At 43.3% G+C, this 23,113-nt stretch overlaps 2 protein-coding genes across 2 annotated transcripts in view; one reads left to right on the forward strand and one right to left on the reverse strand.

Annotated features, from left to right (window-relative positions):
- The window catches only part of rtn4ip1 (reticulon 4 interacting protein 1), a 26,711-nt gene extending 10,875 nt beyond the window's left edge, over window positions 1-15,836 (reverse strand). The window contains exons 1-8 of the mRNA XM_064954037.1: window positions 15,316-15,836; window positions 14,417-14,574; window positions 11,621-11,689; window positions 8,699-8,823; window positions 7,716-7,764; window positions 7,095-7,231; window positions 6,606-6,789; window positions 2,576-2,668 (exon numbers count right to left, since the gene is read on the reverse strand). Coding sequence (XP_064810109.1) covers window positions 2,576-2,668; window positions 6,606-6,789; window positions 7,095-7,231; window positions 7,716-7,764; window positions 8,699-8,823; window positions 11,621-11,689; window positions 14,417-14,574; window positions 15,316-15,595 — 1,095 coding nt within the window. The 5' untranslated portion in view covers window positions 15,596-15,836. The remainder of the gene's footprint in view (window positions 1-2,575; window positions 2,669-6,605; window positions 6,790-7,094; window positions 7,232-7,715; window positions 7,765-8,698; window positions 8,824-11,620; window positions 11,690-14,416; window positions 14,575-15,315) is intronic.
- Window positions 15,837-15,892: 56 nt separating this feature from the next.
- qrsl1 (glutaminyl-tRNA amidotransferase subunit QRSL1) lies at window positions 15,893-21,600 on the forward strand. Its single transcript, XM_064954036.1, has 10 exons — window positions 15,893-16,016; window positions 16,384-16,543; window positions 16,658-16,756; window positions 16,849-16,945; window positions 17,069-17,230; window positions 17,340-17,631; window positions 17,742-17,934; window positions 20,126-20,243; window positions 20,434-20,639; window positions 20,935-21,600. The coding sequence occupies exons 1-10, from the start codon at window positions 15,993-15,995 to the stop codon at window positions 21,150-21,152; spliced, it is 1,569 nt and encodes a 522-aa protein (XP_064810108.1). The 5' UTR covers window positions 15,893-15,992; the 3' UTR covers window positions 21,153-21,600.
- The last annotated feature ends 1,513 nt before the right edge of the window (window positions 21,601-23,113 follow it).

Below are 23,113 nucleotides of genomic sequence, written 5' to 3' on the forward strand. Positions count from 1 at the left end.
AGAATTTGTTCTTAACTGACTTGCCTGGTTAAATAAAGGTAAAATAAAATTAAAATAAATACAATTTTGCAGCAGCGTAGGAGAAGCCTATCTTTTAATTCTTTAGCGTGAGGTAGCTTGAAGTACAAGTACAGCCCCTACAGGACACTAGTCTATCATAGGGCCTTTCCCCCAATCTATATCCTTAACGCTGAGTGCCAAGCAAAGACGGATTGGTTCACATTTTTACTGTCTTTGGTATGACTCGGCCGGGCATCGAACTCCCAACCTTCCAATCTCAGGGCGGACACTAAACACGAGGCCACTGAGTTGGTCGTAAAGTAATGTATCATACTAAATAGAGGGGAACAGATTTATGTACCAATTCTTTAGAATTTCCAGAGGCCAGGTTGGTACTATTCAATGTTTTATATACAGCTATAAATGTTGGTGTTGCGTATTTTTCCAAACCAAATCTATTGGATGCTTTCTCTTTCAGATGCTGTAAATGATACTGGCCAGAGTCTTGACAATGGCCACTGAGGATCCCATGGAACATTCACCAAGAGTTGGGACTAGGGGGTGTTAACCCCTATGTCTTGGCCAGATGCTCAACTGGCAACTCCTACTGAATTGACTATTCCTGTTTGACCTTTTGCCATGATTTGTACTTCCCTTTTGCGGAATAAAAGTGCAATGAGAAAACACTATTTGTTCCATTTTCAATTATACAACACTATATCACAACAACATTTGAAAGGTATTCACACATGCTTTCTTGCGGCACATGAAATAGACCTACAATATGATGCTATGCCTTGACCTGGAGTACTGGCCCCACTTTCGTTGTATAGCGGATATACTTTAAAGCCTAAAAATGCAGTAAAACTGATGCTACGAGGGCTCCCGAATAGCGTAGCAGTTTAAGGCAATGCATCTCAGTGCTAGAGTCGTCACTACAGACCCTGGCTCGATCCCGGGTTGTATCACAACTGACCATGATTGGGAGTCCCATAGGAAGGCGCACAATTGGCCCAGCTTCATCTGGGTTTGGCCGGTGTGGGCCGTCATTGTAAATAAGAATTTGTTCTGAACTGACTTGCCTAGTTAAATGAAGGTTAAATTTAAAGATTTTTTTTTAAATACAATAGTATAGAGCCAGGCTATGATATGGCACTGTGCGATAACACAAATAAGTGTTCTGAAGCGGGGCAAGTTTTACAGATGAATTTCTTACCCTCTTTGAGAGAAAACTGCTACATTCGGAGTTACACATAGATGCACTCCTCACCAAGTCAATAGCCTTCACCTATCCGTCATTCAGAATGCCTTCGTATGGGAATAGTGATCCTGGTTACAGCAGCATGGTGGCAAGCGCAGGCCCCAGGCTCTTAATCAGTCTTGATGGTTCTGAGACCCACTGTTGATGCTGAAGCCCAAACCAGACTATAGCGCCACGATAGTCATCATAGGAGCCCTCGGCCAGTTCTGCCACATCTTCTTTGGTGACAAGAGGACACTGTTCTTCCGCCCTGCAGCCAGCCTCCTTCATGGACATAGAGAGCGCCAGACCAGGGGGCTCCCGAGTGGCGCAGCGGTCTAAGGCACTGCATCTCAGTGCAAGAGGCATCACTGCAGTCCCTGGTAGTGAAGCATTGCAGAGGCTGCTCATGTTTCTGGTGATGGCACTACCTGGAACACCTGTTGTCAAATACAGCAAAGAACTCAGCCCTTCACAGAGCATGTCTGTAGAGGGCAGGGCACATGATCAGACCAGACCAAATGGACAGGGGGATCCACAGGGGGAAAAGGGGAAACTCAAAAGCTCCAGCTTGGATCTCTTCCGCTCCCTCAGTCACTCCCGGTCTAGAGAGGAAACCCTCCTTTTTGGCAGCTTCAACTTCCAACACTTCCTCTATCCCCTTCTCCACCTTTTACCCAGCCCTGCCATCACCCCCATCCTGGCATTCCTATGCTCCTGGGGCTGTGTTCACTTCCTGGATTGTGACCAGCTCGAGTTTGGACTGCCTGGGCCCCAACTCCACGGAAACACTAAAGCTTCAGCCACAGAAGGGCGTCGTCATCAAACTATATGTTTCTGGCAGCCTACTGGACTTTGATTTCATGGACTATAAATAATGTACATAATGTACATTCTACAGTCAAATTTGATAATTTGACTTCATATTGTGTTTAGTCATTAGCATTCTTACAAATCAACTTCTTTGTTGTGAGAGACCGTATTTGGCAGTAAGTGTTTTGCCAAGGCCAAAACTGGCATATAAAGAACGTGGTTCGCTTCTGTTAATTCCTTCAACATTTACATTTCTCTTAGTTTGATTCAGATTACAAAAGTCAGGTTACAAGTCAAGTGGAACAGAGGTTTTCATCAAATCCAAAGACCATGAACCGTCACATTCTCTGTTAGTCTTTGTAAGTATTCAACATTTCTTGGACGGTTGCATCGTTTATTATTATACCAACAACCATTCCGTCAGGATGCTTTCAGCACCTGTTATTCAGCTTGATTACTATTATAAAAGGGAAAACAGCTGGTGGCTCAACTGAGAAAGTGAACGCTAAGATTGAACAGTACCTTTCCTGCATCCACCATCTCGCTGATGTCATCCAGGGCAAGTCCGTTGGGTGCAAACATCCCCCAGCGATAGTGCACTCCCTTGGATAAATGCTAGGAGCGACAAAGGAGAAAAAGGGAGATGAACAAGGTTTTGTACACTCAAATGAAATAAGACATTGATGTTGGTGTTGTCCACCCATACACAGACTGTTGGTGGTGTTGTCCACCCATACACAGACTGTTGGTGGTGTTGTCCACCCATACACAGACTGTTGGTGGTGTTGTCCACCCATACACAGACTGTTGGTGGTGTTGTCCACCCATACACAGACTGTTGGTGGTGTTGTCCACCCATACACAGACTGTTGGTGGTGTTGTCCACCCATACACAGACTGTTGGTGGTGTTGTCCACCCATACACAGACTGTTGGTGGTGTTGTCCACCCATACACAGACTGTTGGTGACTGTTGGTGGTGTTGTCCACCCATACACAGACTGTTGGTGGTGTTGTCCACCCATACACAGACTGTTGGTGGTGTTGTCCACCCATACACAGACTGTTGGTGGTGTTGTCCACCCATACACAGACTGTTGGTGGTGTTGTCCACCCATACACAGACTGTTGGTGGTGTTGTCCACCCATACACAGACTGTTGGTGGTGTTGTCCACCCATACACAGACAGACTGTTGGTGGTGTTGTCCACCCATACACAGACTGTTGGTGGTGTTGTCCACCCATACACAGACTGTTGGTGGTGTTGTCCACCCATACACAGACTGTTGGTGGTGTTGTCCACCCATACACAGACTGTTGGTGGTGTTGTCCACCCATACACAGACTGTTGGTGGTGTTGTCCACCCATACACAGACTGTTGGTGGTGTTGTCCACCTATACAGACTGTTGGTGGTGTTGTCCACCCATACACAGACTGTTGGTGGTGTTGTCCACATATACAGACTGTTGGTGGTGTTGTCCACCCATACACAGACTGTTGGTGGTGTTGTCCACACATACAGACTGTTGGTGTGGTTGTCCACCTATACAGACTTAAATGCAGATGCTTAAGTACAGATATATGCCTCAGATGTACTATATATAAACTTAAACGTATACAAACTACAAACTTCACATACAAAATTATCAGTCCATAATTAGGTTGAGATTATTACCCGTTTATAAATCACTCCTAACTAGTGGCCTGTAAAATAGAAACATGCATATGTAGATGAGCACCTTTGTCTGAATCTCTGGTTACATTTGCCTTCTTTGCATGTGGTATATCTGTGGTTTATAATGCTCTTCTTTACAAATGCATTGGTTTTATTATTCTGCCGTCGATCACTCACTATACCATTGTGAGGCAGTGTTGGCACACACAAGGCAAGACACCAACCCACACAGACAACGGCATCCCTGGCTGTGTCAACTGCCTTCTATCCCAGACACCATACACACAAAGCACTTTATTTTGTATGAGCTGACATTTTAACCCAAAGAGGACTGTCTAATTGTCGAAGTATGTCAGGCAAACAGGGCGTGGAGCGCCCCTCTTTCATGAAGGCATTCCCTATCCGTTATTTTTTCCCAGCATCGAGATGGGATTCCCGGCTCCATTCCAAATGGAAAAAGGAGATGGCTGAGTGCTAGGGTTTGTGGGTGGTGTCTCAGGGGGGGCAAGGTCCAGGGGAAGGTTCCTCAACATAAAGCATCTAGGGAGATTATAGGGTTTTTAAATGACAACTTCGACTGGCAAACCGGTTGTCTGCACTTTACTTCTTATTACACTGTGCGTGCACAATGAGCACTAAGAGTTTGCGGAGAAAGAAAGGTTGGAACTGAGAGGTTGGGTTATTTCCTGTCTTAACCCACAGACTACATCCGTCATTAATTATTTTCCACTTGTGAGTTTTTGCATTCAGTGCTTTATTCTACCGATGCCCAATCTTCTGCCCCATGGCCACATACAAACCTGTGACACACACAGTTAACAGAGTTGCAATGGTTGGATGGAGAAAGAGAGAGCCACTGTGTGTGTGTGAATAAGATCACCTCGGTTCCTTTGGAACTCATTTTGACACCTAACAAACCAGGTGAACATACACTGTCTGTATTAGTAATAGTCAAACAAAATATGCCTCCAAAGTATCTAACCACCAAACCAAAGGTAAACATTTAAACATGAACCAAATCTGTTAAGTATGCTTCTTTCAGTCCTGTCTGAGGGCTGTTTCCATGGAGACGCTAGGCCAGTAGTTTGAGGAGCAAATTGTACCCCGTTGTGACATGCTCCCTCTTTGGGGACAGAGGCCTTCTTTCTACCCAAACTACCCAAGGCCCACTAATGCTGTGCTGGGCGCGAAATCAGCTCAACACTCCCACATCATTGCATCCAGCTTTGTTTCCCCCAAGCCTAAGGGCAATATTTTCCCATCGTTGGCCCCAGACCTTAGAGACCATGCTCCATTAATCACTTTGTAGGCTATGTCTTGGAAATGAGAGATCATATGTTGTAGAGAGCGGAGAGAGATATTAAGGGATAGAGGGGAGAAAGAGGGGGTGACCAGCGGGTGTTCAAAAAGTGATAGGCAGTATGGGCTGTTGATAAGGTGTGTTGATTTAACTTCCCCCATATCTTCTATATTCTAGCCTAGTTCTGACACGTTCTACTGTCAACACGGTCCCGGGACAAACCCCATAATACAAATCCACCATGCCACTCTACCTATAGTGGGGGAGAATAACGGTGCATGTTTCAATGGGGTTCCCCCAAACCATGTCTTCACCCACCTTGTCTTCAGTTTCTATTTCCCAGAGTCAATGTTTTTCCATTTCTGTTTTCTAGATACTATTGCAGTACTGATAAAGTGAGAACCTTATGGCACTGGAAACACAATATGTTCCAAGTCCTACTTCAGCCTAGAAGTTCTACAGTATTCCAGCAGTGCTGTACTCAATGAATGCAATCCGCACATCACAGTTCTGGTTCTCCCTGATAATACTCACTTAAACATACAGTTATCTGTAGTTCTTGGTGCTGTGGTGAGTGGGAGTAAGAAGAAGAAACTTGGCTCACACAAAGCCTCAAATGCACTGCACATATTGCGGTCTGTACACTACAAAATGCCAACAGGATGCCAGTGGCACTCTGTTGGGGTGAGATGGCAAGCAAGGGGAGCGAGAGGAGGTTTTGCTTTATAAGGGGATACTACAGATGTCTTGTAAGTGCTTTATTGCACATGTTCAAGGCAGAGGTCTTATACAGTACCAGTCAAAAGATTCGACACACTCATTCAAGGGTTTTTCTTTATTTGTAAAGAAACTCTTAGTGCTCATTGTGTACTATTTTCTACATTGTAGAATAACAGTGAAGACATCACAACTATGACATAACACATATGGAATCATGTAGTAACCAAAAAAGTGATAATAAACTAGTCAAAATATATTTTATATTTGAGATTCTTCAAAGTAGCCACCCTTTGCCTTGATGACAGCTTTGTACACTCTTGGCATTCTCTCCACCAGCTTCATGAGGTAGTCACCTGAAATGCATTTCAATTAACAGGTGTGACTTGTTAAAAGTTCATTTGTGGAATTTCTTTCTTTCTTAAAAGACACAACTGATTGGCTTAAAAACATTAAGAAAGAAAGAAATTCCACAAATGAACCTTTAACAAGGCACACCAGTTAATTGAAATGCATTTCAGGTGACTACCTCATGAAGCTGGTTGAGAGAATGCCAATAGTGTGCACAGCTGTCATCAGGGCAAAGGGTGGCTACTTTGAAGAATCTATAATCAAAAATATATTTTGATTTGTTTTGACGTTTTTGGTTACTACATGATTCCATGTGTTATTTCATATTTGATGTATTCACTATTATACTACAATATATAAAATATGAATATAAATCTAATATATATTAAGAAAAACTCTTAAATGAGTAGGTGTGTCCAAACTTTTGACAGGTACTGTATGGTTCTGTGATCACCTGTATAAATAAAGGACACGGAAAATTCAATACAGAAACGCTGCCACAGTTACCTTGAGGGCCTTGGATGCCACGGTGACCCCGGTCTGGAGCATTCCATCAGCGATACCCAGCCGGTCAGTGTTACGGAGGAAGGGCGTTACCAGTGTTACGTACTTGGCACCGCACCATGGCTTCAGCAGGCCCAGAGCCCAGCTCTCTGTGTCCCCACCCACATTATCCAGAACCAGATCAAACCTAGGACGGGGGGAGGAGAGGTAGAGAGAGATGGAGAGAGACAGAGAGAGTTCATTTTGTTACACGGAGAGTCATTCTCCCACACACAAATGAGTTGACTGTGGCTATGAGAGAGATGTGCCTAAGCGTTGATTACAGCAAACTGACCACTGGGGAACACTCCTCATCCTATTCAGATAAATGCCACCATGGAGGTTTTAAAGTGTGTCTGCATGTGCTTCTGTGTGTCTGCATGTGCTTCTGTGTGTCTGCATGTGCTTCTGTGTGACAAGGGAAAAGGTGTGTGTGTTTGTGGACGAGCTCACTTTTCCAGTGCCCTCAGGGGCACCTCAACAGGCCCAGCTGTGTAGTCCACCACGTGATCCACCCCTAGACCCCTCACCAGCCGCTCGGCATTCTGGGAGCAGGTTACTGTAACATGGGCTCCCCAGGCCTTGAGCATCTGAGACGAGAAAACGGGATCTACATCATCAAACACACTCTTTGCAGGTACCTGGATTGATGTTGATAAAATCAGTAAGACTTGTGTAATAGAAGTGAGCGAGGGTGCAGCCGGTGCACATATCATCTCTTATAACAGGAGAGATCAGATGAACCAGCACTGAATCCCTGATGTAAGATACATGTGCAGATTGAGGTCACAGCAAAAGGCTGAAGTGGCACACCAGGACACCCAATCCAAGACGAGTGTATAACATCACTGACATAATTATAAACAGCTGTCCATGGAACAGAATTGACAGGATTTAGATAGCATAATTGTTTGTTTATGATCAAGGATCTTTCTTTTCCATCATTGTTTTGTATTAGGACCATGCAGCTATTGTCACTGCGATGTGGTTTGAAAGTAAACAGAGTCACATTGAAGATTAAGTCATGAATCTACAGAATGAGGGCATCATGGTTATCATCAGCAGCATGATCACCTGTATGGAAAATGTTCCGACTCCTCCTGAACCTCCCAGGATCAGAATGCTGTATGAGGACGGAAAACACCGGATTAAAACACAGAGAAGTAAACACAGAGTCTAAGTATGTCCTTCACTAAACCTGTTTTTTGATGTACATTTAACGTGTGTACAAAACACACACACTTAACTGAGTGTACAAAACATTAGGAGCACCTTCCTAATATTGAGCTGATCCCCTTTTGCCCTCAGAACAGCTTCAATTCGTTGAGGGATGGACTCTACAAGGTGTCGAAAGCGTTCCACAGGGATGCTGGCCCATGCTTCACACAGTTTTGTCAAGTTGACTGTGAAAAACATGGCAATGTTGCAGTTCTTGTCACACTCAAACCAGTGCCCTAGGCACCCTTACAAAACGCTGTTCAAAGGCATTTAAATATTTTGTCTTGCCCATTCACCCTCTGAATGGCACACATACACAATCCATGTCTCAAGGCTTAAAAATCATTCTTTAACCTATCTCCTCCCCTTCATCTATACTGATTAAAGTCGATTTAACAACTGACATCAATAATGGATCATAGCTTTCCCCTGGATTCACCTGACCAGTCTGTCATGGAAAGAGCAGGTGTTCCTAATGTTTTGTACACCCAGTGTTTATCAAAGTTATACACAAAAAAATGTGTTCCATTGATCTATATGTTGCATGTGAACCAGGTGCTTCAGAGTCCAGTGCCATGCCAGCCACAGATGAAGCCCATTTCCAAAGAACCAACTTTGCTCATTACCCACAGGCCTCAGAGACTGGATTTTTATGAAATAACCAAGTTGAATACTCAACTAGAGCAAAGACACAAGAAGTATTTTAGATGAATATGGACAACAGCATAGGTTAGAAGGGGAAAGAGACAACAGGAACTCAAAGTGGCAGGAACTCAAAGTGACAACTTGAACTCAAAGTGTGTGTGAGTGTGTGAGAGAGAGTGTGTGCATGTGTGTACCGTTTCTTGGCACAGTTGTCCTTGTTGAGGCCTCCTGTGTTGACTAGGGCAGACCAGGCTGTGGCAGCCACGTAAGGAACAGCCGCCGCCTCTATGTGACTCAGACATTTGGGCTTTTTGGACACCTGGCTCGGACACAAAATGGCGCACTCAGAAGTAGGTCACAAATATCTGTCCATATGTCAAAAGGTTGAGGTAAGGATTAGGGGAAAGAGGAATCTGATCCTAGATCAACTTCCACCTTGAGCCTGACAAAACTCCAACCAAACCTGTCACTATCTGAAACGGATCAGTAATCATCCATTAAAAGTTATGCATTTATGATGCCACGTAAGAGCTGACTAATCAGTCTGCAGTCCTAATTTCTCCCCCTGTTCCCATAGAAAGGTCAGTGTTTCCCCTAAATGCATTTAGCAGGGGCACACCGCCACATTATTTATACATACAGTAGCAGTCAAAAGTTTGGAAACACTTACAGAACTCGTTCAAGGCTTTTTCTTTATTTTTACTATTTTCTACATTGTAGAATAATAGTGAAGATATCAAAACTATGAAATAAAATATATGGAATCATGTAGTAACCAAAAAAGTGTTAAACAAATGAAAATATATTGATATTTGAGTTTCTTCAAACAGCCACCCTTTGCCTTGATGAAAGCTTTACACACACCTGGCATTCTCTCAACCAACTTCACCTGGAATGTTTTTCCAACAGTCTTGAAGGAGTTCCCACATATGCTGAGCAGTTGGCTGCTTTTCATTAAATTGGGTTGAGGTCGGGTGATTGTAGAGGCCAGGTCATCTGATGGAGCACTCCATCAATCTCCTTCTTGGTCAAATAGCCCTTACACAGTCTGGAGGTGTGTTGGGTCATTGTTGAAAAACAAATGGCTTGTTGTAGTCATGCTGGTTAAGTGTGCCTTGAAATCTAAATAAATCACTGACAGTGTCACCAGAAAAGCACATCCACACCATCACACCTCCTGCTCCATGCTTCACGGGGAAAACAACACATGCGGAGATCATCCGTTCACCTACTCTGTGTCTCACAAAGACACGGCGTTTGGAACCAAAAATCTCACATTTGGACTCATCAGACCAAAGGACAGATTTCCACCTGTAATGTCCATTGCTTGTGTTTTTTGGCCCAAGCAAGTCTCTTCTTATTATTGGTGTCCTTTAGTAGTGGTTGCTTTGCAGCAATTTGACCATGGGGCGGCAGGGTAGCCGAGTGGTTAGAGCGTTGGGCTAGTAACCGAAAGGTTGCAAGTTTGAATCCCCGAGCTGACAAGGTACAAATTGGTCGTTCTGCCCCTGAACAAGGCAGTTAACTCACTGTTCCTAAGCCGTCATTGAAAATAAGAATTTGTTCTTAACTGGCTAGTTAAATAAATGTCAAAGGTCAAATCAAATTCATGCATTCTCCTCTGAACAGTTGATGTTGAGATGTGTCTGTTACTTGAACTCTGAAGCATTTATTTGGGCTGCAATTTCTGAGGCTGGAAAGTCTAATGAACTTAACCTCTGCAGTAGAGGTAACTCTGGATCTTCCTTTCTTGTTGGCGGTCCTCATGAGGGCCAGTTTCATCATAGTGCTTGATGGTTTTTATGATTGAAATGTTTTTGTGATTGAAATGTTCCGTATTGACTGACCTTCATGTCTTAAAGTAATGATGGACTGTCATTTCTCTTTGCTTATTTGAGCTGTTCATGCCATAATATGGACGTCTTATTCTCTATACCACCATTACCTTGTCACAACACAACTGATTGGCTCAAAAACATTACGGAAAGAAATTACACAAATGAACTTTTAACAAGGCACACCTGTTAATTGAAATGCATTCCAGGTGACTACCTCATGAAGCTGGTGGAGAGAATTCCAAAAGTGTGCAAAGCTGTCATCAAGGCAAAGGGTGGCTACTTTGAAGAATCTTAAATATATTTTGATTTGTTTCACGCTTTTGGTTACTACATGACTCCATAGTTTTGACGTCTTCACTGTTATTCTACAATGTAGAAAATAGTAAAAATAAAGAAAAACCCTGAGTAGGTGTGTCCAAACTTTTGACTGGTACTGTATATCATTTTGGGGATGGTAAAACGTTTTCAGTGTAAACTTAAAACGACTAAAACCAGATACAAAGCAGATAGAAAAGATAATGGAGCAATATTTTTTTTAAATAAGAGAATCGTTGAGAACTAGCAATCACCTAAGTAAAAACTAGACAGTCAGGGGGGAATATAAAATGTCAGGTTTGACTCACTTAGATAGCATAAGAACACGGAATAAGCCATGGGAAAATGTGTTGAACTGCAGGAAATTAGCTTTAAAACTGCACATTTTCTCTCAGCCACATAAATAAATAGAATTTCAGGAAACTATCTTTGAAACTATGAAATGCTGTCTCTGCCCCATGGAAAAATGTTTAGAATTGCAGGAAATTAGCTTTATCATTTTGAAATGTTTAAGAGGGCCTCTAAAACTACTCCATTGGCCACACCCATGCTAATCAAAGGGTAAACACTGAAGCCATTAATGACCATGCCTCAATGAGCAGCAGCATGGAGCCACACTGCCTGCAGCTTTTCTTCTCAAATCTGAGACCAATAGTAGTCTATCCCAAAAGTCCAATCCAGCCTAGCAACATAATTTAGCTCACAAGAGATACCTAGTATTGCCTATACCAAGGTATCCAAACGCTACTGTGCATTGTCTCTTGAGCATGCTAGAGAAAGCAGAGTATCCCTGGTAGTGGTAAAGAAAGTGAGATTTAAAAAAAAACATATAGTAGTTCAACTGAAATGTTAACTACTCGTGCACATATTTGCATGTACAATGTAGAAATAAACAAACAGTGGTTTTGGAAAACAAACAAAACTACAACATAAAACATAAACGGGTCAGACACAAAACAGTACCTCATTTGCACTCAACACCACAAACTCAGCCAGGCTGCCTTGTTTCCATGGGGGAATGGCCGCCCACACCTGAGAATAAAAACAACAATGGCTTAACCAACCATGCACTAGAATGACCCTGCATGGGTGGCACAGATACAAATATTGTGACATTTTGTATTCTCTGTTTGGATATACACTATATACACAAACGTATGTGGACACCCCTTCAAATTAGTGGTTTCGCCTATTTCAGCCACACCCGTTGCTGACAGTTGTTTAAAATCGAGCACATAGCCAAGCAATCTCCATAGACAAACATTGGCAGTAGAATGGCCTTACTTAAGAACTCAGTGACTTTCAACATGGCACCGTCATAGGATGGCAATTTTCTAACAAGTCAGTTCGTCAAATTTCTGCCCTGCGAGAGCTGCCCCGGTCAACTGTAAGTGTTGTTATTGTGAATTGGAATCATTTAGAAGCAATAACAGCTCAGCCGTGAAGTGGTAGGCCACACAAGCTCACAGAAAGGGACCACCAAGTGCTGAAGTGCTTAGTGCGTAAAAATCATCTGTCCTCGGTTGCAACACACACTACAGATTTCCAAACTGCCTCTGGAAGCAACGTCAGCACAAGAACTGTTCGTCGGGAGCTTAATCAAATGGGTTTCCATGGCTGAGCAGCCACACACAAGCCTAAGATCACCATAAGCAATGCCAAGCCTCGGCTGGAGTGGTGTAATGCTCGCCACCATTGGATTCTGAAGCAGTGGAAAGCATTCTCTGAAGTGTTGAATCACGCTTCACCATCTGGCAGTCCGACGGACTAATCTTGTTCTGGCGGATGCCCAGGAGAACACTGCCTGCCCCAATGCAGAGTGCCAACTGTAAAGTTTGGTGGAGGAGGAATAATGGTCTGGGGCTGTTTTTCATGGTTCAGGCTAGGCCACTTAGTTCAAGTGGAAGAAAATATTAACGCTACAGCATACAATAACATTCTAGACGATTCTGTGCTTCCAACTTTGTGGCAACAGTTTGGGGAAGGCCCTTTCCTGTGTCATCCTGACAACGCCCCATGCACAAAGCAAGGTCCATACAGAAATGGTTTGTTGAGATCGGTGTGGAAGAACTTGACTGACCTGCACAGAGCCCTGACCTCAACCCCATCGAACACCTTTGAGATGAATTGGAAAGCTGACTGCGAGCCAGGTCTAATCGCCCAACATCAGTGCCCAACCTCACTAAAGCTTGCGGCTGAATGGAAGCAACTCCCCGCAGCGATGTGCCAACATCTAGTGGACAGCCTTCCCAGAAGAGTGGAGGCTGTTATAGCAGCAAAGGGAGGACCAACTCCATATCAATGCCTATGATTTTGGAATAAGATGTTCAACGAGCAGGTGTGCACATACTCTCGGTCATGTAGTGTATGTTATGTTTACATCCATTTTATGGGATAGTGTTTCACTGCAGGCCACAGGCCCACCTACTGGGGAACCAGGCCCACCCAATCAGATTTTTTTATTTTATTGTAAAATGATGCTCTACTTGACAGTGAGGGGATTCTATTAATCTGGCCCGGGTGCCCAGGTAGGTATGTTTTGCACCAGGTGACAGATGATTGCCCACGGCAAGGTTGGCTCAAAACCAAAGTGACGTCATTAAGCACGAGGATTAATGAGTAGCATTCTGTGTTTTCACATGAAAAGGTGATTGCTTTGGATAAAAACGCTTTATCTGCCTTAACAATGAAAACTAGTTTGAAACTAAACACCATGCTACCTTGTAGACAACATGACCGAGCGGTGCAGATTACTGTTCCATTTGAGAAGGGCGCTCCTCCATCACGGCTTTTGCTCATTCACGTCACGAGCCATAGACCGGTACTCAGCATAATCGAATCCGCCCAATGTTCCAAACAGGACATTATTTTTCTTTTTACCTAAACATGCAAACACCATCAGATAGAATTCATAGCAAGCAGTGCAGTGCACTGGAATAACATTCACTCTCTTGGGATGGGTGGGCGAATATAAGTAACTGTAAGCCACACCCCCATTAAACCACAAATATGACTGTATTGATGCATACAGTGTGTCACTGTGATTCTATGGCTATATGCACCATGCCACTGCCTACTTCATTTATTAATTTAGCAAACAAGACAGCTCATAATCCAGTGCTTTTATCAGTCAACACACTTATAGTTTAGCTTTAATTAGCTTTAAAAACGCATCATTTTCGCTCAGCCAAACTTTGTGCTTCTACACCTGCATTGCTTGCTGTTTGGGGTTTTAGGCTGGGTTTCTGTACAGCACTTTGAGATATCAGCTGATGTAGGAAGGGCTATATAAATAAATTTGATTTGATTTGATTTGTAGAATAGCATGAGATTATCAATGAAACTGCATGTTCCTCTCTGCCCCAAGGCAAAATCTGTAGAATTGAAGGAAATTAACTTTAAAACAGTAACATTTTCTCTCAGCCTCATATAAAATTGTGTAGAAATGCAGGAAGGTAAATGTATATTTTTTGACTCACCCATCAACCAATTAATGGCTACACTACTGGCCCAAGGTGGTGCAATTAAATGTAACATTATACAATGAGGTACTCCCCATCTCAGCTGCACTTGGATTAAGTAAACAAAGCACAAACAGAACAGCAAAAAACAGACAGCCCCTCATTGTCATAACATGCCACAATGACATGACTTCATGAGGCACTGTGGAGCCACATAGGCTTATAGTATAAATACACACACACACACGAGAAAGTGTCACCCTATTCTACTCCATCCTGGGGCCTGTGTTTGTGTTACCTCATCTCCCTCTTTAAAGTAGGCTGGTGCCACATCCAGACCACACTCCATGATGACTCCGGACATATCTCGGCCCAGAATGAGGGGGAACTCACTGCCCGACTGGTTGATGTTCAGGGGGTCTCTCTTCATGGCCATAGTGGCAGCCCCATACCCACCTGAGAGGGCAGAAACAACACAGAAATGAGGCCGAACCAAGTTAGAAATAACCACATAAACAGTCCACGTGGAGACATGTGGATTCAGATACGAACAGAGGCCACAATGATGAGAACACAGATTAACTGGGAAGATCATCACTGAATATGCCGAGAGGTAACCATGAAGAACTCCAGGCACCCTACCTCCTCAAAGAGCACATATAGGCCTAGCTGTGGTTTACAAGTCAGTCGTTGAGAGGTGGGAGTGGGTAAGGAGTTTGGTGATTCACAATTCAACACCCAAACCACACGTTTCATCAGTCTACTTTCCCTTTGCGTCAGAAGAGCTTTACTCGTTACCTGGTGTGATCCATTATGCCCACACAGCTCTCTCTCTCACACTGAATGAGAGCAGTTTAGACTGAGGGATGTTGAATTTCCTTTTCACTAGTGGTGTGTGCACAAATGTGAAAATGTCTTGCATCTGTCTTCATATAGGTGCAGGAGCTCCACAATATGGTTGAGCTGATATTCTATAAGAGGAACAGGAGCTCAAGCAGTAGAACATTTGAGGTGCCGGTACTCAGCTCTGGTGAGCTCCTGCCCAAGTCAAGCACAGGCTATATGTAAAAATTCTGAAAGTCTATGTTCACTGAGAACTGAAGGTTATAGGAAAACCACTGACATGAACAATGAAGAGGTATCCTATCACGGAAACCAAACGAGCTAGAAGACCACACATCTTTATCAGTCACCAACCTCTCATGCTGACGTCAATGGGGTTTAGACCTGCAGCATGGACTTGAACGACGACTTCATTCGGATAGTTGATGATTGGGAAGCCGGCGTTTTTAGTGAACCGTAGGACATCATTGCTGCCGTATCTATCGATAACCCAAGCAGGCATTATTGTCATACGGCTGTTTGAGGTGTTGAACAGTCTCCTCTGATCTCCGTGGACCAATGTTTTCACACATGGTGCTCTACTGTTAAGGAGACACGACCACCAACTGCAAGCAGACTGTCTCAAAGGAAGCATGATTATCTACAGATATCAATTGTCAATACACTTGCTCTTCAATCGTGTACTCTGCACATTATTTATCAAGCCATGGACGCGACTACAATTAGCTCAATGACTGATATCTAATCTTTCCATTCATTAGACAATACAATGGGAAAAGTTGCAGATACTATAGTTTTTACAGTCTGGAAAGACAGTGTTCACTTAGCTCTGCACTTAATACTGCTTCCTCGTCAACTGCTGGCAGCGTCTGACAGCTTCTACTCAACCAATGGTAGTGCGGCTTACTCATCGCACATCCAATCACAGAGCACGATGTTGGGATTCCAGACGCGAAACAAACATGGCAGCCTCCAGTCGCTGAAGGTTGCTGAAAATTTCCCAGGTTGATTTGGCTCATGACATAGAAAGTATGCTGAGCTTGTCTATAAGAGAGGTACGTGTAGTAATAAACTCGTTACCAGTAACATGAGCTAGTTTGTATTTGGCGTACTTTATTGGCATAACGATTAGTCTGCTAGTCGCAATGTAATGTAGCTAGCTAACGTTAGCTACCTAGTTACACATGTCAACTGATGCAAAGCCTTAAACTCTGGGAGTTAGTTGGCTAGCTCCAGTATCACATCTAAAACATCAATGTATTAGCCCACATTCCCACAGAGACATGGTTAAAGTTGAATGGCACAGATTTCCAACCATTTCAGCAGTGTACAAATTGGTAATGTTGATTCAGCAACCATGTTCACAAAATGGAAATGATTGTGATTATTATAGAATCATACACATTTCACATTATTTGACAGGTGTCCTTGGCTCTGCGGGAAGGTAGGATCTCCCCCACGGAACTGTGTCGAAAATGCCTGGACCGCATCAAGAAAACTCACTATCTCAATGCTTACATCACTGTGACAGAGGAGCTTGCATTGAAACAGGCACAGGAGGCTGAGATTAGGCTCCTCAAAGGTGTGTGTTTCCTGTCTTTCTGTCTGTATCTGTTTGTTTCCCGTGTGTTGTATGCATGTTTTGTACAGTGCAGATTATGATCAGGTCTTGCCTTATTATCTTTCTTTCCTACAGGTGCACCCAAAGGTCCACTGGATGGGATCCCTTTTGCTGTGAAGGACAACTTCTGCACAGAGAACATCAAGACAACTTGTGCCTCCAAAATGCTGAAAGGTATGTCCCCTAATATCTAAAACAGGGATTCATTGCTCCTCATTTGAGTTGGGTGAATTGATAATCCTAATCCCCTGCTGTCTGTTTTGTAGACTACATTCCTCCATACAGTGCAACAGTGGTTCAGAAGCTCCTTGATCAGGGTGCTGTTCTCATGGGGAAAACTAACCTGGATGAGTTTGCAATGGGGTAAGCCTCTTAAACACATTTCAAGAACTATACACACACTAAGAACTATATTTATTTGCAGAATTACTAGAGTATTATCATCTTCTGGCCTTCATTTACATCCCTCCCTCCATCCTTCTCCAGTGCAGGCAGTACTGACAGTGCTTTTGGACCTGTCCGGAACCCCTGGAGCTACGCCGCCCCTTACAGAGAGCAGACTGGGGCTGAACCGGACTCTGACTGGGTCATCACTGGAGGCAGTTCTGGAGGAAGTGCTGCAGCCGTGGCCTCTCTCACCAGCTTCCTGTGAGTCTGCAGACCCAGGGCTGCGTTCAAGAGCTTTGGACTGTTCCAAACTGAAATGACAATTTAAACACACACATTATTTATTGTTTCCTTGTTCTGGTACTTGCAGCTCTTTAGGATCTGATACAGGTGGCTCCACCCGTAACCCAGGGGCATTGTGTGGTGTTGTGGCCCTGAAGCCCACCTACGGCCTAGTGTCCAGACATGGCCTCATCCCCCTGGTCAACTCCATGGACGTCCCAGGCATCATAACCAGGAGTGTCTATGACGCAGCTACAGTCCTGGATATTCTTCAAGGACATGATGTCAAAGACTCTACCACCATAACCCATAACCCCTCCACACTGACACACCTATTTGATGACTTTGATGTCAGGAACATCTGTGTTGGCATTCCCAAGGTGAGCTTTCAGTATTCTCCCAGTAGGATCAGGCTTCTCCGCTCATCCCCGTGGTTTAACGTGGAGATTGTTGTTCTGGTTGTGTTGTGTGTCCTTTCCCTCATCGTCAGGAGTACCACGCCCCAGGTCTGTCCCAGGAAACCCTGGCCCAGTGGAACCGTGTGGCGGACATGTTTGAGCGGGCGGGGGCACGGGTGGAGCAGGTGTCCCTCCCCCACACCCAGCACTCCATCGTCTGCTACCACGTCCTATGCCACACCGAGGTGGCATCCAACATGGCACGCTTTGACGGCCTGGAATATGGTACAAACCAGGTTTCAATATTTAATGCCCTGTGCTGAAAATGTTTTTCTAATTGCCACTTACGGATTAAGTTGTATTGAATTGAGTGGTTTGATCTATCTGCCTGTTTGTCTGTCTGGCTATGCCATTGTTTGATGATCTATGGTGTTCATTTATATAGCTCAGTAAATGCAAGACAAAGGTAATTTGATTTGAAAGCCCAACAAAGTGAAGTTTTCCTTAACGTTACATTTATTGTACAGTGGGGCAAAAAAGTATTTAGTCAGCCACCAATTGTGCAAGTTCTCCCACTTATAAAGATGAGAGAGGCCTGTAATTTTCATCATAGGTACACTTCAACTATGACAGACAAAATGAGGGAAGAAAATCCAGAAAATCACATTGTAGGATTTTTAATGAATTTATTTGCAAATGATGGTGGAAAATAAGTATTTGGTCACCTACAAACAAGCAAGATTTCTGGCTCTCACAGACCTGTAACTTCTTCTTTAAGAGGCTCCTCTGTCCTCCACTCGTTACCTGTATTAATGGCACCTGTTTGAACTTGTTATCAGTATAAAAGACACCTGTCCACAACCTCAAACAGTCACACTCCAAACTCCACTATGGCCAAGACCAAAGAGCTGTCAAAGGACACCAGAAACTTAATTGTAGACCTGCACCAGGCTGGGAAGACTGAATCTGCAATATAGGTAAGCAGCTTGGTTTGAAGAAATCAACTGTGGGAGCAATTATTAGGAAATGGAAGACATACAACACCACTGATAATCTCCCCCGGTCTGTGCCTCCACGCAAGATCTGAGCCCGTGGGGTCAAAATGATCACAAGAACGGTGAGCAAAAATCCCAGAACCACACGGGGGGACCTAATGAATGACCTGCAGAGAGCTGGGACCAAAGTAACAAAGCCTACCATCAATCAGTAACACACTACGCCGCCAGGGACTCAAATCCTGCAGTGCCAGACGTGTCCCCCTGCTTAAGCCAGTACATGTCCAGGCCCGTCTGAAGTTTGCTAGAGAGCATTTGAATGATCCAGAAGTAGATTGGGAGAATGTCAGATGAAACCAAAATATAACTTTTTGGTAAAAACTCAACTCGTCGTGTTTGGAGGAGTTGCATCCAAAGCTACCATACCTACTGTGAAGCATAGGGGTGGAAACATCATGCTTTGGGCCTGTTTCTCTGCAAAGGGACCAGGACGACTGATCCGTGTAAAGGAAAGAATGAATGGGGCCATGTATTGTGAGATTTTGAGTGAAAACCTTCCATCAGCAAGGGCATTGAATATGAAACGTGGCTGGGTCTTTCAGCATGGCAATGATCCCAAACACACCGCCCGGGCAACGAAGGAGTGGCTTCGTAAGAAGCATTTCAAGGTCCTGGAGTGGCCTAGCCAGTCTCCAGATCTCAACCCCATAGAAAATCTTTGGAGGGAGTTGAAAGTCCGTGTTGCCCAGCAACAGCCCCAAAACTGCTCTAGATGAGATCTGCATGGAGGAATGGGCCAAAATACCAGCAACAGTGTGTGAAAACCTTGTGAAGACTTACAGAAAACGTTTGACCTCTGTCATTGCCAACCAAGTGTATATAACAAAGTATTGAGAAACTTTTGTTATTGACCAAATACTTATTTTCCACCATAATTTGCAAATAAATTCATAAAAATCCTACAATGTGATTTTCTGGATTTTTTAAAATCATTTTGTCTGTCATAGTTGAAGTGTACCTATGATGAATATTACAGACCTCTCTCATCTTTTTAAGTGGGAGAACTTGCACAATTGGTGGCTGACTAAATACTTTTTTGCCCCAATGTAAATGCCCTATAGCCAGCAAAGCCCATGATGGCCACCTCTGTTTATTTTCATTATTGCTGTGTGTGTAGGGAGGCAGGTAGCCTAGCTGTTACAACGTTTGGGCAGTAACCAATAGCTTGCTGGATCGAATACCTGAGACGACAAGGTGAAACATCGGTTGATGTGCCCTGTAGCAAGGCACTTGACCCTAATTTGCACAGAAACGACGTACCACTATGGCTGACCCTGTAAAACAACACATTTCATTGCACCTATCCGGCATATGTGACAATAAAACCTACACAAAAAACAACAACATAATATTTATTTACAAGGGATTTGTCATTGTAAAGCAAGATTGATATGATATTATTTGTGAATTGTTCTCCACAGGCCACCGTAGTGGGATCGACAGTTCAACAGAGGCAATGTATAGCACCACTCGCCACGAGGGATTCAATGATGTTGTACGAGGAAGAATCCTCTCCGGGAACTACTTCCTGCTCAGACAGTAGGATACATCACACATTTTCAGTAACAAAACAAAAACACATTTTAATTTCAATAGCTTATTTATAGCTCTCTTTTTTTTAAAGACTTCACATTTCTACTACTGTAAGATTGTGATCATGTTGGGGATGGAAGCAGAAATTAGAGTTTTTGGACAAAAGTTAAGATCTCTCACAGGTTGCCTCCCTCAGGAACTACGAGCACTACTTTGTGAAGGCCCAGCAGGTGCGGCGGCTAATAGCGGAGGATTTCAAGCGAGTGTTCAGCTCTGGTGTTGATGTGCTGCTCACGCCCACCACACTGAGTGACGCCATGCGATACACGGACTTCATGCAGGAAGACAACCGCACACGCAGTGCCCAGGAGGACGTTTTTACACAGCCTGTCAATATGGCAGGTACTGAGGAAACACAAACTCCCCCAACACTTCAAGGGAAATAATGTTAATCTTTTAACTCTCCCTTTTCAAAGGAATTGGGTTGGAATTCATAGTTCGGTCAACCCATTGATTTAGATATCAGATTAAGGTCTATCTCCAGCAGTTCATCTCCAAAAGGAAACAGATCACTTTGAGGACAGTTAAAGTTTCACCCGTCTTTTATACCAGCAGCCACTGATCTTCAGACAACTTTACCCTCCAAACCTTTCTCCCTTCTCACATTTACCCCTTCAACTCTCTATTTCTTCCCCAGGGCTCCCTGCTGTTTCCGTGCCAACAGCATTATCAAACAGAGGCCTTCCCATTGGCCTGCAGCTGATAGGCCCCGCCCTCCAGGACAGGAAGCTGCTGACGGTAGCCCAGTGGATAGAGCAGAAGGTGGGCTTTCCCCCCATCCGTTACCATGGAGATGCCGGAGAGGGGGAGATGGGTGAGGAGGTCCATGAGAGAGAGCAGACCTCCGTTGTATGAGGAGAAAAATGGACGCTAAACTAATGATACAGACCTACTCAGATGTATGATGGTCAAGGAAAGGACATACACAGAAAAAGGCCTTTTCTGGTTACTTTTCCAGGGTACTACCACCGAATGAACCCACTTAAAGTGATGCTCCAGAACTTTTGTATAATTTCAGCCAGTAGTTTTTCAAAAGCGCTTACGAGCCTGAAGGAAAATCTATCCATTGCATCACGTACAGTACAGTTCAATTTGTAATCTTAGTAAAGGAACACCTTGAAATGTTGCTCCCTTGTGTTTGAAGATAAACTGTTTCAGTAGTATTTGATTTGTACAGAGAACCCTTTCACATGTTGCATTAGGAGCATGTTTACACGTCTGTCTGATCATAATGGCCATTATACATGAGACTTTATCTTGTGAAATGTGTACTTAAAAGCAACTACTGTGTGTCTGCAGAGTTTTCAGGCTTTTGTCAATATTTGTACTTGGAACAAAAGAACACAAACCACTTTCCATACACAGTGCAGATAGTAAAACTTTACAAGGCAATTTAATCTTATATACTGTTTACCTTATCAGAATATGTTTTGATAACTTTGAGAATGGTTGTTAATGTGTGCAGTTCCAAGCAACACTCATGAGAGGGTTGTGAGGACACTAGTTTGCCTTCAGTTAGATTTACCATATCCTGAGGCACGGTGAGTCACATGGCACAACAAACACGGAGTAGAAAGTCTGGTATAGCTAATTTCATCCCCTAAAGGTTACGTTTAGGATTGGGTGTAGGATAATCTAGGCCCGTATTCACCAAGTCTCAGTGTAGGAGTGATGATATAGGATTGGTTTTGCCTATTAGATCTTTAGGGGGAATTCAGACCTGAACTGTATTCCTTTTTATGCACTTTTCTTTAAGTGTATCTGGCCTTGAATGTACGCTTGGGGAAAAGCCAGTGGCAGCAAGGTTTGCGTTTGAAGATGTGTCTACAGATACTCTGAATTCTGACCTTGACTTAATTCCCTCATAATTCCACCACCTTTACGTTCTAGTGGAAAAACATTTAAATAACACAATTCTCCATGCACTGTAATTAACTAATTGATGAGTAGGAACAGTTGAAGTCAGAAGTTTACATGCACCTTAGCCATAAACATTTAAACTCAGTTTTTCACAATTCCTGAAATTTAAACCTAGTAAAAATTCCCTGTCTTAGGTCAGTCAGGGTCACCACTTTATTTTAAGAATGTGAAATGTCAGAATAATAGCAGAGAATGATTTATTTCAGCTTTTATTTCTTTCATCACATTCCCAGTGCATCAGAAGTTTTACATACACTTAATTAGTATTTGGTATAGAGGTCTACCGATTAATCGGAATGGCCGATTTAAATAGGGCAGATTTCAAGTTTTCCTAACAATCAGCATTTTGGACACCGATTATGGCCCGATTACATTGCACTCCACTAGGAGACTGCGTGGCAGGCTGACTACCTATTATGCGAATGCAGCAAGGAGCCAAGGTAAGGTGCTAGCTAGCATTAAACATATCTTATAAAAACAATCTTAACATAATCACTAGTTAAAATTACACATGGTTGATGATATTACTAGTTTATCTAGCTTGTCCTGCTTTGCATATAATCGATGCGGTTCCTGTTAATTTATCATTGAATCATATCCTACTTCGACAAACGGGTGATTTAACAAGAGCATTCGCGAAAAAAGCACTGTCGTTGCACCAATGTGTACCTAACCATAAACATCAATGCCTTTCTTAAAATCAATACCAAAGTATATATTTTTAAACCTGCATATTTAGTTAAAATTGCCTGCGAACATGAATTTGTTTTAACTAGGGAAATTGTCACTTCTCTTGCGTTCTGTGCAACAGAGTCAGTGTATATACAGCAGTTTGGGCCGCCTGGCTCGTTGCGAACTGTGAAGACTATTTCTTCCAAACAAAGACAGCCAACTTC

The sequence above is a fragment of the Oncorhynchus masou genome, chromosome 32 (assembly GCF_036934945.1).
Source record: "Oncorhynchus masou masou isolate Uvic2021 chromosome 32, UVic_Omas_1.1, whole genome shotgun sequence".
NCBI classification, from domain to species: Eukaryota; Metazoa; Chordata; class Actinopteri; order Salmoniformes; family Salmonidae; genus Oncorhynchus; species Oncorhynchus masou.